The following is a 16,544-nucleotide window of genomic DNA, read 5'->3' as shown; positions in this document are numbered from 1 at the left end:
ACTGAAATACAGGCTTCAATACAAACCTGTATATTTTGATGGGATATATTTCTTCTCCTTTGAAATATTTAATTGGCCCGGGGTTTTTTTTTTTTTTTTTTTTGTTTGGATTTTTTTACACAAGTAATTTTTGGGTCATTTATTTGGCCACGAGCATCACTGAAGAGACATGTATTGTCGAAATGCGCATCTGGTGCAAGAAAATTGATACCGTTAATTTTATTACTACCACTGGGTAGACGCCTCTGCTGGTGGACTATCAGTCCCCGAGGGTATCACCAGCCCCCTAGCCAGTACTTCGGTACTTGAATGAAAATACGGATTTTTTGGATGGACCACCGTTTTATTGGACGATCAATGCATTTGGAAGGGGACATATAATTGGAACACCCCCTAGTTTTGTCCAGGTTTAGGACCTCTCTTTTTTTAAATTGCTGGATCCGCCTCTGTCGCTTTCATAATATTTATTTTTATCATACTGAATATTATGATGTTCTTACTTTTAGTTCAGGTCCAAATGAAAAATTTACACATCCAGTACAGAAAGAAGTCACGGTGTCTCAATGAAGGTTTCGTGTTTTTCTAGGCAGATGATTTTGGAATGCCATTATACAGGTTTAAAAGAGCTAAAAACAATCGTAGTGGACAGTAGTCATTTCATCTGAAATTTCACTGTTTTAGGTCGTAAAATGATTGCACAGGTACAATAGAAAAAAGCCTGTTCAGCAACTTAAAACAAGACGAAATAGAAAATAAAAAAATGAAGCCCGTAAACAATACTTTTTTGATCTGAGCATGCAAATTGAAGATTATGTTTACAAATTTTACAATAATCACATTCGCAAAACAAAAACATATATTTTGAGAATCCCAGACACTATATTAGTTGACAGTTCTTCCACTAGTTCCACGTGTTTTTAGTGTGTAGTAAACTCGTAGTAGCCCACAATGCATTGTAAATCATTTAGTCGATTGGTCAGTTTGTCAAGGCCGTATTGGCCTTGTGTTTGGGAAATTACTATGCAAATATATTCTGACGTAATTAAATCTAGAGTTCTCGACCTGTAAAATGCCCATATGCCTATAACGATTGTGTCAGGTAGACAACTTGACCTTGAAACGATCATATTGACTAACGATGTCACAAAAAGGTAGGTTGGACATATTTTGAATTTATTTACTGACTTCTTAAGATTGGGATCAAATTGTTATTATAAGGAATATTTCAATGAGATTGATTTTTTTAAATTAAGAATAATTGTACGTGACGTGGCCGTGCGTGAAATGTATTTCGAAAAGTGACTTGTTTAATTTCAATAAACTTCGTCAATTCGTACGCGATTTATTTTATTCTGTCATGTTTAATTTTATTAAATCTCAGTTTTTTATTGATCTTAAGCCGATTATGACGTAGCTTTTTACTGCATTACTCTGATTTCATATTGTGACGGCATACAATAGGCGGCCATACAGTGGAGATCACTCCTAACCTCTCATTAGAACTGTCAGGAGAACTGTCATAGAACTGTTTTAACCTGTCCTAGAACAGTTCTACCCTAGAACTGTTCTAAGTAGAACTGTCAGAATCAGTTCTAGGTAGAACTGACTAAATCAGTTCTAGATAGAACTGTCAGGATCAGTTCTATGGTAGAACTGTCTAAATCAGTTCTAGGTAGAACTGTCCAAATCAGTTCTAATCGTAGAAATGTCAGCAGAACTGACTAAATCAGTTAGGACTGTAAAACAGTTCTAAATGACGTCACTGCAGTAAGGGCACTTTAAAATTTAGAAGAAATAAATCACTTTCAATTAATTTGCTATATAATAGCAGATTTTCTATATTTCTTTCTGATTAAACTTTGCATGTACAAATTTACAAGTGAATAGGAGGTTTTCCAACTCATCGGAGAAATATTTTTATAAGATTGCATAGGAAACTTCATTGTTTACGTTTCTTCGTTTCCCGTTTTTAACAGTCTCTTCATAAATATAACTGCATTTAATTCATGGAATTTTAATCCTAATATACCTTGTTTGCCTTGGATTTACATTCATTTAAGATTCTGTTTTGACAAATGTTCATACGAAAATTGTACAGTGGATGAATTATGGGATATTAATAAAAAAAAGTGTTGTCTTAATTATTTAACGTAAAAAAAAACTATATACATTTGCACCATCTCGTCAATTTAGCCAGACTTATCCATAACGATTATAAATGATATCTGGGAGTCTGAAACTCAGAAAAATATACTCATCTGAACATGAATGAAGCATTTGCCACTGGACGTTTGGCTACAAACAAAATCACGCATTTTTCTTTGCCTTCTTCCATTGGTCTTCAAATTATATTAACAGTATACTATTCCAAGAGAACGTCCCATACATGTACTTTTTATTTAAAAAAAAGTATAGTATGAATCAGTCATGTGAGTGTTGGATGATGCCGTAAAATAGTTTTGTTTAAAAAAAACCCATCACAAACTAACCGACTTAAAAAGTCACTTTAGTGACGGTTCATTATTATAGATACAGAGAGAAAATAACGGCACGCTAACTTTTTAGATATGGTATAAATACACATTACCGCTATTTGTCTGCCATTACTGGATATCGCACAGGTTCCCGTAAAAATTTGACAACATAAAACAAAATATCTGATGCCACATGTGACAAGGGAAAAGTGATTGTTGTATGCTTCAAAAGTTCAAGAGGCCGAGTCAGCCAGGATTAGCAATATAGGTGTATTGTGTTCCAAAGTTGGTGTCATTTTTATCATACGATCCGTCCTGACATAGAAATATTATTGGTTTACAATGAGGCCATATATATTTACATGATAAGTGTAAATAAGTTCAGTTTTGGTTGATATGGTCAAATAATTTTGTTAAAACGACTCAGTCTGATACATGTATATCGAAACTACTGAAAATTGTTTACAATTCAATATTTTGAATAAAAAGAGGACTTGCAGAAAATTGCTGGTACTCTGATGTGTAATGTGATAATGAGCCATCCTAACTCCTGGAATAACAAATGTTAAACAATTCAAATAATAATGCCCCCCTCCCCCTAATATTAACGGCCTAATTTATGTACAAAATTTGAGAGAAAAACAAAAAAATATGTAACACATCAACAAAAGAAAATCACTGAATTACATGCTCCTGACTTGGAACAGGTACATAAATGCAGAATATGGCAGAGTTAACAGGTTAAACATGTTCTTTTTAAAGAGCCATTCTCTGTTAGCATCAAAATTTCTGATATAGGGTGGGAAAGTCAGGACCTCAAATATTAATGAAACTTGGTAGGTAATACTCATATGTCACCCTTGTTTGAAATTTGGTATAATATTGATACACAGAGTTGCGGTTGCCATGGTTACCATACATCATCAAATAAGGCTTCTTACAGAGTCTTTCAATCAGTGAAAGTACCATTTTCTTTGCATATAAAACATAAAGCAAACTATTCTGAGGTCATATTCTTTATTTGTCATCATGAAGACAATGATCTAAGCATATAATAACAATATATAACATAATAAAAAAAATATCCTATCACAGTTTTTTGAAGCTGCCAAAAACTTTGATTTTGACTTTTTGGGGATTTTTGAAAAATTGGATTTTTTACCAATTTTAATAAGAGACTGTGAAAAAATGCACCGACAGATGTTCTTAAAATAATGCATATATAATGTTTAAAGCATAAAGTCCAAAATATCAAAAAATTGGAGTAGTGTTATTTCTCAAAAAAAAAAAAATCGTTGACATGGCAGTGTATGAAAATATATATATAAAAAAAAAAAATTGAAAATTTGCAAATTTTAAGTTAAAAATGAAGAAAATTTAGTTCAATTGGATCTGATTATTAATTTAACACTATTTGAAAAGATGAATGTCAATTTAAGATTGTGGCTACCATAGTAACCATTTATATGACCCTAAGCAAAAAAAAGAAAAATCGCCAAAAATATGTATTTTATAGCTTCTGCATACAAATATTTACTCCGGTATTCTTTCTAAAATCATATCTCAAACAAAAGGGTTGTTGTGAAGGTTACCATGTCAGTAAAGATTAAGACTTTGTCAACTCTCAAGAGTCTGTAAATAACAGTTAACATGGTTAAGTGGTAAAATTATGAAAATTTTAAGTGTAAATTTAATCAGAACCTGTGAAAATGCATACATCTTGCACCTCATTTCACTTCAACTTTGAAATAATATACTACAGACTTGCACTGGGATTCACAGAAGTCATATGACAGGGTAAGACCTGAATGGAATAAGAATGAAAGCATCTCTGTTGACTTGTAACAACCAGCATTGTCAGACCATACATGAAACTTTATGTCATTGGTGTTAATTTCTCTAATTTTATCCATTACATCTTGGATAATACTGGCTGTTACTTGGCTGTCCTGTTAAAAGAATGTAAACAAAATATATCACAACTTTTAAACTGCTTTATAAAATATCCATTTCCTAAGCATAATTGATCAACTACAACTAAAATTAGAGTACAGATACTAAATTGTTTTCAGAAGAAAGTATCATATCAAGTATATGGATAGGTATTCAAACACAATTTTGTTTAGGGTAGTCATACATGTACATACACTATTTGATTAAAGGTTAACCCCAAGATGTTCATTTGTTTGTCTGTTATTCTTTAGTGTATAAAAATGCATTATGAAAATGGATAATACATATCTCACAGCTACATCAGTGTACAGACCACATTTAATCTCACCAATGGCACAATTAAATTTATTAGCCAATGTCTTTACCTTATTTTCTTTATGTGATATTCTTACTCATTATCATGGTATGGTTCCTCTTACACATTTTAAAAATATTTTATAAGTTGTCTGCTAGGCCTATTACACCATCTTCAACTTGCTTTATTGTGTGCCATTCATATTTATTATAATTTAAACTATGTTATATGTTGAGATGTTGTCTCGTGTACGTTTACCCTCTATTCTTTCTTTGTTATAGATGAATTTTGCAACAAAGTTCCTACTTGCCCTACCATATATTGTTCAATATGTCATCTTTACAGTAAAAAACAATTAAAATTATAGCTTAAATTCATATAAAAAATCTAACCTGGGATATTTGGGTTGCAAACAAATGAACAAACCCAAGGCTACCAATGCTTCCATCATCTTTCCTACAGAAGGCTATAGATATGTGCCATGGTATTCCTCTCTTTCCGAACCAATCACATTGATCTTCACGAAACTTTCTGGGTAAAAACTGCATAGCCCAGTCACATACCAGTAAAACTTCATCTGAAGGCATGGTTTCAAAAAGTTGAGTTTTTGCTAAGTCTTGGTTTTTGCATCTTATTATGTGCTTTTTCAGGCTGAAAATACTCTTTGTTGCTTGTTGTACCTAAAAATGAAGATCAATTCATAAAACATATTTTTATTAAGTTTTATTCTAAATTTAGGTATGACCTGTTTGTTAATATTTTGTTCTGATCTCTAATGTCAGTTTTCTAAAATGTATGCTTTTTCATTGGTCTTTTCTTAAGGGAATAATTAAAGCAGTGTAAATATAAATTACAGACTTTCCTGTTGCAACTCAATTAGCCTAGTGACGATTCATTCACACTTAAAAATAGAATACTCTCTGATAAAACATATCCTGAATTAGTTAATTCTTTTTATTTAATTCATAAGTTAATACAAAAATAATTAAATATTAAACAGTTGCTCTTTCCTTCTAGTCCAGTTCATATATTGTGTAATGGAAATTTTATACAGAATGATAGCCAGTAAAATACCGGTAGGAAGATTGGTCATCAAGTAACAAATTGGAAAAGATAGTATTGTATTTGGGAAACATATATATGGAGGAAATATTCAAAGAAACTAATAAGCTTGATTACATCCCATAGCAAGCTGAATTAACAGCAAGCAACAATAATAGATAAGGGTAATTAATTTCCTTGAACAATCATATGTAAATGTAATCAAACTTTTTTACATTTAAAAGTGGTCATATAAATAATATAATAAGTTACCCTGAAGTTGAGGTCATTCATCTCATCCTCTTTTCCATCTACTGAGGAAGTAACAAAGATCTTTTGTAATGCAGCAATGGTCTCTTTCAACTGTTCACAGCTTTCACAGACCATCTGGTGATTGTGAGAACATTGTTCTGTAAATGCCTCATCTTTTTCATCACTGAGGGCATACAACATACAGTGATCAGCTACTTCTCTTCCCTTTGAAATATGAATCTGAAAATGTAATTAATTAATGTGAAGGTATATAAAGTAACATATGAACTACACTTGTTCCAATTTCATTGGCCTAATACTAGTGGTTTGCAAATACATTTAAACTGGATCTCATCACAAACTATGCCATCAATGCTGGAAATAGCATACATATGAGTCGCTTTTTTATTATTTCTAGGCAAGACAAAAATCAAGGGATTATTTAATCTAAATGAAGTTTATGTAATGGATGAATGCAAATCTTCATTAAAAAATTTATAATATTTTGGCACCCCAATGATTTCGAAACTGAAGAAATTCAAAAACCTGAAAACTAATGGCAATTTCTAATTTATCACATAAAATGGACTTATTTATCCTTTAAAAAAGTCCAAATTTAGTCTAACAAACCTTATAGTCAGTCCTTAAATACTGCTTTGATTGTAAGAACAGTGCCTGGAAACTTGTGTGGTCATCTGGTGATATAGCGTCGTAGGTCAGCAATTTGTCTAAGACATCTTGAAAGGTAATGAAGGCACGTCCTCCTTCTGCTACAAAATAGTCCAGTCCTTCAAGGCTTTTTCTGACTTTAGCACCACACTGGGCAAGTATTTTAAACATGGTACTGTCACCTATTTAATAAAAGTAACATTTAGTTTAGATTGATTGATTATTTTTTAAATGTCCAAGTAGCACAGTTAGATTTGATCCATTTTATAATTCATTCATACCTTTTTTCAATATTCAATATTATTAGTCAATATGTATTATACAAGGATAACCAGTCCTTCACCTTTCATCTGATACTTTTTAAATATATTCTACACATAAATTTAAAATCATGTTAATTTTAAATTTACACCTATGCAAAGAAACTAATTGGTTTTAAATATGTATTTCTTTAAGTATGTGTTTTTTCAACCTGTGCTAGTTCAGGTGGTGTTGCATAAAACTTGACAAAGTCTATCAAAAAATTATTTTTGCATAGATTTCCAGCCAAGAAAGTGCTATTAGCCATCTTAAACTTGCACCTTGTTGAAGGTGTCAATGTGACTTTGAGATGAAGAACAAATATTAAAATGCACTGTTCGTATGCTTTTTGTTTTTGTGTGTTTTTTTTTTTAGATTTTGTGTCATGATTAGACACCCCATATGATATCCTTTAATTTGTGTATTTTTCTATACATATATATCTTTATTTGGCCTTACCTAAAAGTGAAATTTCATTTTCCTGACTGTATGCTTTGTACTGCTGTATTATGTCTGCTGAACCCATGCAACGTACAACGTTAGGTAAATTGTGGACTGTTCCATCTGAAAACTTCATTTTTTTCCCCCAAAAGGTAGATCACGGACAACATGACTGGATGTAATGAAATCTAAGAATGCGTCTAATCTTTCAGGATCTAATATTTGTCGATGCAATTTTTTCTCAGGAATTGGAAGTGCTGGCCCAATTTTCTTTGAATGACTGAGAGCAGCATAGTAGCGATGAGATGTTACTTCTGGTAGTAAGAGACAGTAAGTCCTTGAAGGACATTCTTGAGGCAAGAACTGAAAGAACTTGTCTACCTTGTTGCCAGGATTCTGCTTTTCTGTATGAAGTGACAATATCTTTGTACTCTGTATGACTAGTTCTGTTTTCTTCATTTAACTGCTTGGGACATTTTATGTCATCAATTACTTCAACAACATCATTTGGAAATAAAATTCCTATTATCAATTTCATAATCTCATCAAATCTTTCTTTGTAGGTGTTTTTTGTTTTAAATGTGTAGGACCGCCATGTTTTTCTTTCTTTTTCTGAGAATTCCTGCAATCTGACTGATGACAGGAAATCATTCAAAGATGTCAAGTAGCTGCAACGTTCATAACTTCTGACTGATTGCTGCAAAGAAGTATAAAACTGATTACAATTAAATAAAGGAGGAATGGGCCCAAGGGTCATAAATGATTCCCCTGCTTGCATGTAACATTTTAAAGGGACACAACTTGGTAAATAGTTGTCTTAATCACAACTTTACAACATTTCCTTTTTTTCATACATAAGCTGTTGTTAATGGAAACTCAATGAGAAATATACAAATCTATTTCAGATAATTGTAGTGGCAATAATATATTTTATCTTGCCTCCTATAGATTTATGGGGATGTGCTTGGTTAATGAATTACACATGGTGACTATATATATTTGATATAGATTGTCCTTAAAAATACATGGTTTAGTTACCGCATAGGGTTAGCAACCATATGATATAGGTTTAGTAAGTAGTTACTTCCCTTTTTAATCAAAAATGAAATCAGAATGGTTTAAACAGACAAATACATTTTGTAAACTGATAATGAACGATTGAAATATATTCATAAAACAAATTTTAATTCCTAATAACTGTACAAATTGAGGTGCTATCCCAAAAACTTGTGATAAAAACGTTATAATTCTAAAGTACCAGGAAGAAGTCCTTCATCTCTCATTAAAGAACTTTACAATGATATTTATTGTTTTCTAAATTTGCTGTTGTCCTAAAAATGCATGAAATATTTGCCACAGGACGTAATGTCACTTGTTCAGTGATGTTTGAAGTTGTTAATATCTGTGTCATTTTGGTCTCTTGTGGACAGCTGTCTCATTGGCAATCATACCACATCTTCTTTTTTATATTATGATTTCAAGAGCTTTCAAAAAATCAGAAATGTTGAAAAAAAAATTGAAACACCTCTGCAGGAAGCTAGTCCTGCATTATCCTCATACATGTTAAATATTATTATATAGTAAAGTATCACAGCAGTCTATTAGTACATGTACAAAATAATTTTCCTAGTAAAAGATTATTATAACTGTACTACAGTTTTTATTTTCACTCTAAATATGCATCAAGACACTAGACATTATGCAGGCAGCGGGAAAGAATTATGTTTATGTTCATAATCAATCTTGCATAAACAAAAACAACTGAACATTCTAATGCAACAACGTTTGTAACGTTCATTTTGATTGGATAACATCATTTATTTACATGGCATCAATTGACAATTGATGCTATGGGACGTTCGCGCAAGCGCAGATGGCATATATGACAAATTTTGAATACATGTTTTAACGTTGATTTCTGACAGTTTCCTTAGAATGGAGATACCAATATTGTATTCTAAGCTCTGACGGCATCAATTTGGAATTTGATGGTCGCAAATACCCGTTTACTGTCTCCGCTAATGCGTCGCCAGTAAATTTAATTTGCGACCATCAAATCCCCAATTAATGTCGTCGGAGCTTAAAATACAATACAGTTATCTCCTAAATGTAATGCTTATATGTTTTGAATGTTCTTCTTTTAATTCTGTTTCCTTTTAATTTCTGGTAATTGTGCCTAAAATATAGGATTCATTTCTTTTGAATGCGGCTTTAATTTCTGTTTTTGAATTGTCACATTGATCATGTTAAAGTGTTAATGATATAAACTTTTATCAATGTAATGTGATAGAATACTTTTTTTGGAGATTTTACTTACTTGTGACTGGGATAAATAATTTTGACTTCCTGACTCTTCTGATGTAACTGTATATTCGGATGCTGAAATTTCAATCTGAAAAAATAATAATGTATTTTGTTATTACATTTTTTGAAATCCTGAATGTGCTAAATGCATTAACACATTTTTAGTTTTCAAAAATAATTAATTACTATAGAAACAAAAAAATATTTTTTTTCAAATATCATGGTCTGTATACAGTATCTATTTTTGCATTAAACTATATTCTAACCTTGTTTTAAGTAAAACAGTTTTTACCACCACAAATATTAATTTTGTTTTGGTGCGTAAGACACAGACACAGACACATGTACTAGTATATAATACATAAACCTGTTTATAAAATCTTTACATTTAAACATCAAACATCGAACATCATCAAAAAAAGTGACGTCAGAAAAACAAATGCAAATATATACTTTAGTTAAAATTAAATGTATTTCTTAGCAAAATGAACAATTTCTATGTGCTTTTATTTTGCACTTTTATCAAATGAGAAGGTAATTTTAATTTAAAAATTCAAAATCATTGCAAAAAGGGACAGATTTATAAAGGAGGGGATGCTTGTTTTCCTCGTGCATTGTTTTACAATTGTCTTTTGGGGGCCTTTTGTAGCTGACTGTGATTTATGGGTTTTTCTTATTGTTGAAGACATAAGAATGGCATTAGCTATTTACTTCAATGACTTTGGTCTCTGGTGGAGATTTGACTTGTTGGCTATTACAACCATAACCACCCCCAAATAAAAACTTTAAAAAAACAATTATATCAAAAATGACACTAGCTGCACATGCTTACAAGATTATCGCAAATATTTTCTTTTTCTGTTAACACATCCAACTGGTCAGTCTCCATGAGATATGTTTCATCATCTGTATTTAATTTTGTGCATTGCTGAATCTGTTAAATACAAATATAAAGTCTATTGATAAGAAATGTATCGGTTATTCAATACTTTTTGGTACATCCTGTCAACATTTATTTTCTTTCTTGGACTGCTTTAAATTTAGATTTTATTATCCAGGGGCCCTTGCCCTTTATAGCCTTTCCATTCCAAAAGAATTGTTTTCATTGCAAACCCATACAGTAACCTGCGTTTGTTCATATCTGTGTTCTTTGGTGGGTAGCTGTCTCATTGCCCATCATTCAACATCTCTACGTAGAATGTATATATATTGAACAAACATACAGTCAATTAGGCATAAATATATATGCTAACCACCTATATATCTTAACATGTTATGGTGCAATGTGTCTGTGGTACACAAAATTATTCATCTAGTGATACTGGTGTCAGACAGGTTTATCATGTTTACAAAGTAAAAAAGTCGGCCTTTTTTTTTTTATCATTTTTTGTTCCAGTAAATTAGGTAAAGAGTTTATTGACCCTATATGGAATTTGTATAAAGTGTATAATTAGTTAAGCAGTTAGGGTTGGTTATGCATTTGATTTTTTTTTATTATAGAGCTTGCTGTACATGAAATTTTAGATAAATTCACAGACACATGTATTCTGATTGTTAAAACAATATTTTGTTTGCCTTACCTGGTCACACTTTCCTTGATCAAGACTTTCAGCTTCTATCTCTGTGGACTGCTTGGAAATTTTAATCAGGCAGCTAATGCATGCAGCTGAAAAAAAGAAGCATTGACTTGACATAGGCTGTATTGATCATTTTGAAATGTGCATCTTAAGATATTTTTTGAAAGGGCATATGCCATGTGTTGTTTAAATATATTGGATTTTTTCTCATATGTGGGTTCAATCATTCCTGAAAACTTACATAATACATGTACATGAATATGGTTAATTAATAGAAACTTTACAGCAATGGTTATGTTTATATTGAGATTGAAGAGATCAACACATAGTTTTTACAGATATTTTACATGTAACAGAAAAGATCAACATGTTCATGTCTATAATTACCTATTGACATGTAAATTGCACCCCACTGATATATAGTTTTATATAAACAGAAATCAGTACCTCAAGTGTAGGATTCCTCCCCTTATTAGGAAGCTTCCATTTGATTTTTAAAGGGATAAAGGATAAACAATTTTTAAAAAAGGCAGGACAAGAGCATCAGAAGTTTTGAGGTAAAAAAAAGATGAGCAACTTTGTCCACAAAATGGCAGGATGACAAATAATGTAAAAAAAAAGTCAGAATAAAATCAATGAAAGAATAAAACAATACCCAATATCTACTGTAGTCAGAGTGAAAAAATAAAACGGCAAGAAAGAGATAATCTCAGATTACAACTAAAAAAATTACAGGACCCCCCCCTAAAAATTCAAATGGTAGCTAAAAAGGGTCTCTTTTGTATTTCTAGAGTGTTATTTAAAAAAGAATTGAACAAATGTAAACTATACCAGGCAATTGAAAAGAAAAAAAATAAACAGTCATAATAAATATATTAATTTAGTTTTTAACTTACGTGTTCCAATAGGAAGTGTGAGGCCATAACACTTCTGAATCTTTTCTACATCAGTGATGGTGATATTGCGGCTAGGCTTTGGCTTTTTTACACCAACAACAGAGTGTGATGCTACTGGAGGATGTGCAATAATCAAAGTAGGAAGCTGACATACTTTTCTCCTTCTCAAATCAGAGTTTCTTTTCAATAATTGGTTGAAATGGGTTGAGCATATATAAAAATCAGTAAAATTCTTTGGCAAAAGACCAGATTCAGTTAAAATTATATTTTTGTCATTACAATCACATGTGTTGATATCAGTAACATCATCAGAACACTCATCTGTAGTGCAGTTTGTGTTAAAATTGCAAACCATTTCGTGTGTCTGCTGCTGGAGCTACTTTCATTTTTAACATAAACAACAAAAGAGTTGTACTAAGGGAAATAACTCTAGTAGAATTTTGCACTCCTGATAGCAAATTTCTATATGACCAAGGTGAATTATTTTTCTTATTTGAAATAACACATATCTGATTTTTGGTATATAAAAACTATTAGGAGAGAACTTTATATTCTGTTAATTTCAAGGGATTTCATCGGTGCGTTTTGAAGAAATAATTAGTTGGATTTTAAAGGTTTCTACTGTAAATTTCTGAAAATGAATTGTATGGTTACCATGGCAATGAACATAACAATATTTTTTTATTATGACAAAGATGTTTTAACATCACTAAGCATTCATTTAAAAAAGTTTTATGAAAATCTGTGACCACTGGTTTCCATCATATTTTGATGCTTACAGAGAGGCAGCAACCATTTGATTTTATGGGGGAGGGGGGGGGCTATGTTTTTTTTCTGTACAAACTTTTTTTTCCGCTTCGGCGAAGAACAATCTATTTTTTTAGTGTCAAACCGAAAACAATTTTTTCTTTCAATTTTAGCATTACATATAGTGGCAGCTGAGGATAAAACGAACAAATTTTTTTCCCAGTGTCAAAAACTAATTATTTTTTTCACCAAAAAATGGAAACAAACTTTTTTTTTCCAAAAAAAACCCATAAATCGCTTTTTTACCCAACCCTTTTTATTTAGGCAAAGTGTTCTTAAAACTTATAAATCAACTCTAGCCGTAGAATTTATAAATCAATTTTAGCCACAGAATTTATAAATCAATTTTCGCCGTAGCATCAATAAATTAATCCTGGCCGTAGAATTTATAAAAATCAATTTTAGCCGTAGAATTTTGAAATCAATTTTAGCCGTTGAATTTATAAATCAATTATGGCCGTAAAATTTATAAAAATCAATTCTAACCGTAGAACTGTTCTAGAAGTAGAACTGACCAAATATTTGGTCAGTTCTAGCTATAACTGTCTAAAACTGTTTAAGGGTAGAACTGTCAGGATCAGTTCTAGGTAGAACTGTCCAAATCAGTTCTAGCTAGAACAGTTCTAACCTAGAACTGACTTAAAGGTGTCAGGCTGACAGTTCTACGTACTGTTCTAGAACAGTTCTTCTGAAAGATTTAATGAGAGGTTAGAATTGATCTCCACTGTACCTTATAAATGGCGTCACATAGAAAGAGCAGGTCTTTAAAGATCATCAGAAAAGACGGAATAAAATGGCTTTGGTATTGTTAATATTTCATAAGAGAAACAGATCTTACCGCAAAATCTCATTTGATATGATATTTATCGACTTTCTACTATCAAAGTTTTACTATTTAACACGCTCGGCGAGACGCACGTAATAAATTTGAAAATGAAATCTCCAGTTGATAACTATTAAGTATTTTTCTTATTGAATGTAAGCATGCAGCAAATAGTATTGATGCAATGCATATACTTAAAAATTCAGAGAACATAAAAGAACTTATGTGTAAACTGCCTTACTATCTTCACGATCGTTGAAGGAATATTGTTTTACGCACGAAAAATTTAGCAAATGATAAAATTTGAACACTTGGTAAAGATTGTCGAGAATGAGGTGAAGAAGATAAATGATTTTACCTATTGAAGTTCTGCTCTTTAAATAAGAAGGAAAAATCGACACAAATAAAAACTTTAATCCAAGTAAAGGTGTTCGACAAAGATGTACGTGTGCAACTGATTTGAATAATCAATCGATAAATTCACCAATAGAATAAAATTGAGAATGGAAATGGGGAATGTGTCAAAGAGACAACAACCCGACCAAATAAAAAAAACAACAACAGAAGGTCACCAACAGGTCTTCAATGTAACGAGAAATTCCCGCACCCGGAGGCGTCCTTCAGCTGGCCCCTAAACAAATATATACTAGTTCAGTGATAATGAACGCCATACTAATTTCCAAATTGTACACAAGAAACTAAAATTAAAATAATACAAGACTAACAAAGGCCAGAGGCTCCTGACTTGGGACAGGCGCAAAAATGCAGCGGGGTTTAACATGTTTGTGAGATCTCAACCCTCCCCCTATACCTCTAACCAATGTAGAAAAGTAAACGCATAACAATACGCACATTAAAATTCAGTTCAAGAGAAGTCCGAGTCTGATGTCAGAAGATGTAACCAAAGAAACTAAACAAAAGGACAATAATACATAAATAACAACAGACTACTAGCAGTTAACTGACATGCCAGCTCCAGACTTCAATTAAACTGACTGAAAGATTATGATTTCATCATATGAACATCAGGCACAATCCTTCCCGTTAGGGGTTTAGTATCATACCATCATAACATATATGAGAAGAACATAACCCGTGTCATGCCAACAACTGTTTTTAGAATAAATGTGTTTAGTTCCGACGCAAAGACCTTACTAGTGACTCAATATTAACGCCAGAATATGCAATCTTTAATGACTTGACAACAGTATCGTAATTATATCCCTTCTTAATAAGTCTATTCAAAGGTTTTGTAAGTTTCTGAGGTGAATACTGACACCTTTGTGCTTTATAAAGAATATTTCCATAAAAAATTGGATGTGAAATACCTGAACGTATAAGAAGTCTGCATATGCTCAAATTGCAAGAATTCACACAAACTTTAAAGTTGTAGAACTATTTCGAAGTTAGAGCATCAAGAAAAATTCAATCACTTGAAAAGTTTAGCTTTATGTTTCGGTTGCCCGAAGAAAGGACACTTGACCAATAAATGTACAAACAGACTCCCGTTTGAAAAAGAAAACATCCAATAAATTTGCACTATGAATCAAAAGGTGTAAACAAACAGCACGAACAGAAATGGTTTCATCTTAATGAAGTTAGACTGGTGGATTATATGGAATTTGGTTAGACAAGATATTCCACAAACATACTCCGTAGTAAATAGAGCACAGTTCAGTGTAATCAGTGATATCGAGGGAAATAATAAACTTGAGCAACTCGTGAAATACTCAATGAATTTTGATTCCCCGAAAAACGTAAAGATGATAAACGAGAAAATTCAGTGGAAGTAAAGTGTTCACTGGAACAAGTGAATAAGTCTGTAAGCTTTGAGAATGGCAACTACACTATCGCATTGCCAGTCAAAAATCAGGACATGAAATTGCCTAACAATGCATGGTCACAAATATCACAGAATTTAGAAATGCCTGAAAATGATACTGAATTCAAACATGTTGTAACCACAGCCACAATTGAAAATGAATATCGTCACAGTGGCCTTGACAAACTGCTTTCAAGTGTTTCAAACTTCGATAAAATGATAAAGATAGTAGAATGGATACTAAGAGCTGTGCGCAGATGGCGTCAAACGATAAAAAGATGATGATAATGAAAGCACCGCCCGAAAAATTGGTCATCTAGGCAGACATTCAATACTGACACATCTTAGAGAGATATTGGATTATTGGTGCAAACGCCATCATCAAAAGTATAGTTTCAAAACGTGTGGTATGCCGCAAATACCTATCTCCTATTATATGGAAGAAAATGGCAGCTTTTCCAAATGACATAGTTACACCAGATATGCCTCTATTTTTAGCTGTTGATTACTTTTGACCATTTGAAATTAAGCAAAGGAGATGATATGTAAAGCGTTATGGTGTCATATTCACATGTCTTAAAAGGAGAGCAATACATTTGGAAATCGCAAATTCGTTAGATACAAACTCGCGTAGTAGTGCAATCAGGCGATTCATCGCTAGAAGAGAAGCACCATCAGTAATGCGATCTGACAACGGGACAAACTTATTAGGTGCACAACACTTTACCTCCATGGAACATTTGTGAAAACAGACAATTACGTCAAGAGGAGATGGCGTCAAGTTCAGTATTTATCTGACTTCTTTTGGAATAGATGGACAAAAGAATACTTGACCATGCTTCAACAGAGAGCAAAATGGAATAAATCTTAAAGAAACTTAAAGAAACTTT

General features: G+C 32.1%; 2 protein-coding genes across 2 annotated transcripts; both read right to left on the bottom strand.

Moving 5' to 3' along the window:
* Nucleotides 1–4,201: 4,201 nt before the first annotated feature.
* LOC134727378 (uncharacterized) lies at nt 4,202–7,625 on the bottom strand. The gene is made up of 5 exons (XM_063591754.1): nt 7,444–7,625; nt 6,646–6,866; nt 6,037–6,255; nt 5,115–5,402; nt 4,202–4,423 (listed from the first exon to the last, which is right to left on the bottom strand). The coding sequence occupies exons 1-5, from the start codon at nt 7,559–7,561 to the stop codon at nt 4,202–4,204; spliced, it is 1,068 nt and encodes a 355-aa protein (XP_063447824.1). The 5' UTR covers nt 7,562–7,625.
* A 41-nt stretch (nt 7,626–7,666) lies between these two features.
* LOC134727377 (uncharacterized) lies at nt 7,667–12,787 on the bottom strand. The gene is made up of 5 exons (XM_063591753.1): nt 12,203–12,787; nt 11,310–11,395; nt 10,562–10,663; nt 9,743–9,817; nt 7,667–8,122 (listed from the first exon to the last, which is right to left on the bottom strand). Exons 1-5 carry the CDS (start codon nt 12,555–12,557, stop codon nt 7,667–7,669), a joined length of 1,074 nt encoding a protein of 357 aa, XP_063447823.1. The 5' UTR covers nt 12,558–12,787.
* Nucleotides 12,788–16,544: the final 3,757 nt, after the last annotated feature.

The sequence above is a fragment of the Mytilus trossulus genome, chromosome 8, assembly GCF_036588685.1.
Source record: "Mytilus trossulus isolate FHL-02 chromosome 8, PNRI_Mtr1.1.1.hap1, whole genome shotgun sequence".
Lineage (NCBI taxonomy): Eukaryota > Metazoa > Mollusca > Bivalvia > Mytilida > Mytilidae > Mytilus > Mytilus trossulus.
This window is presented reverse-complemented; position numbering and strand designations above follow the sequence as displayed.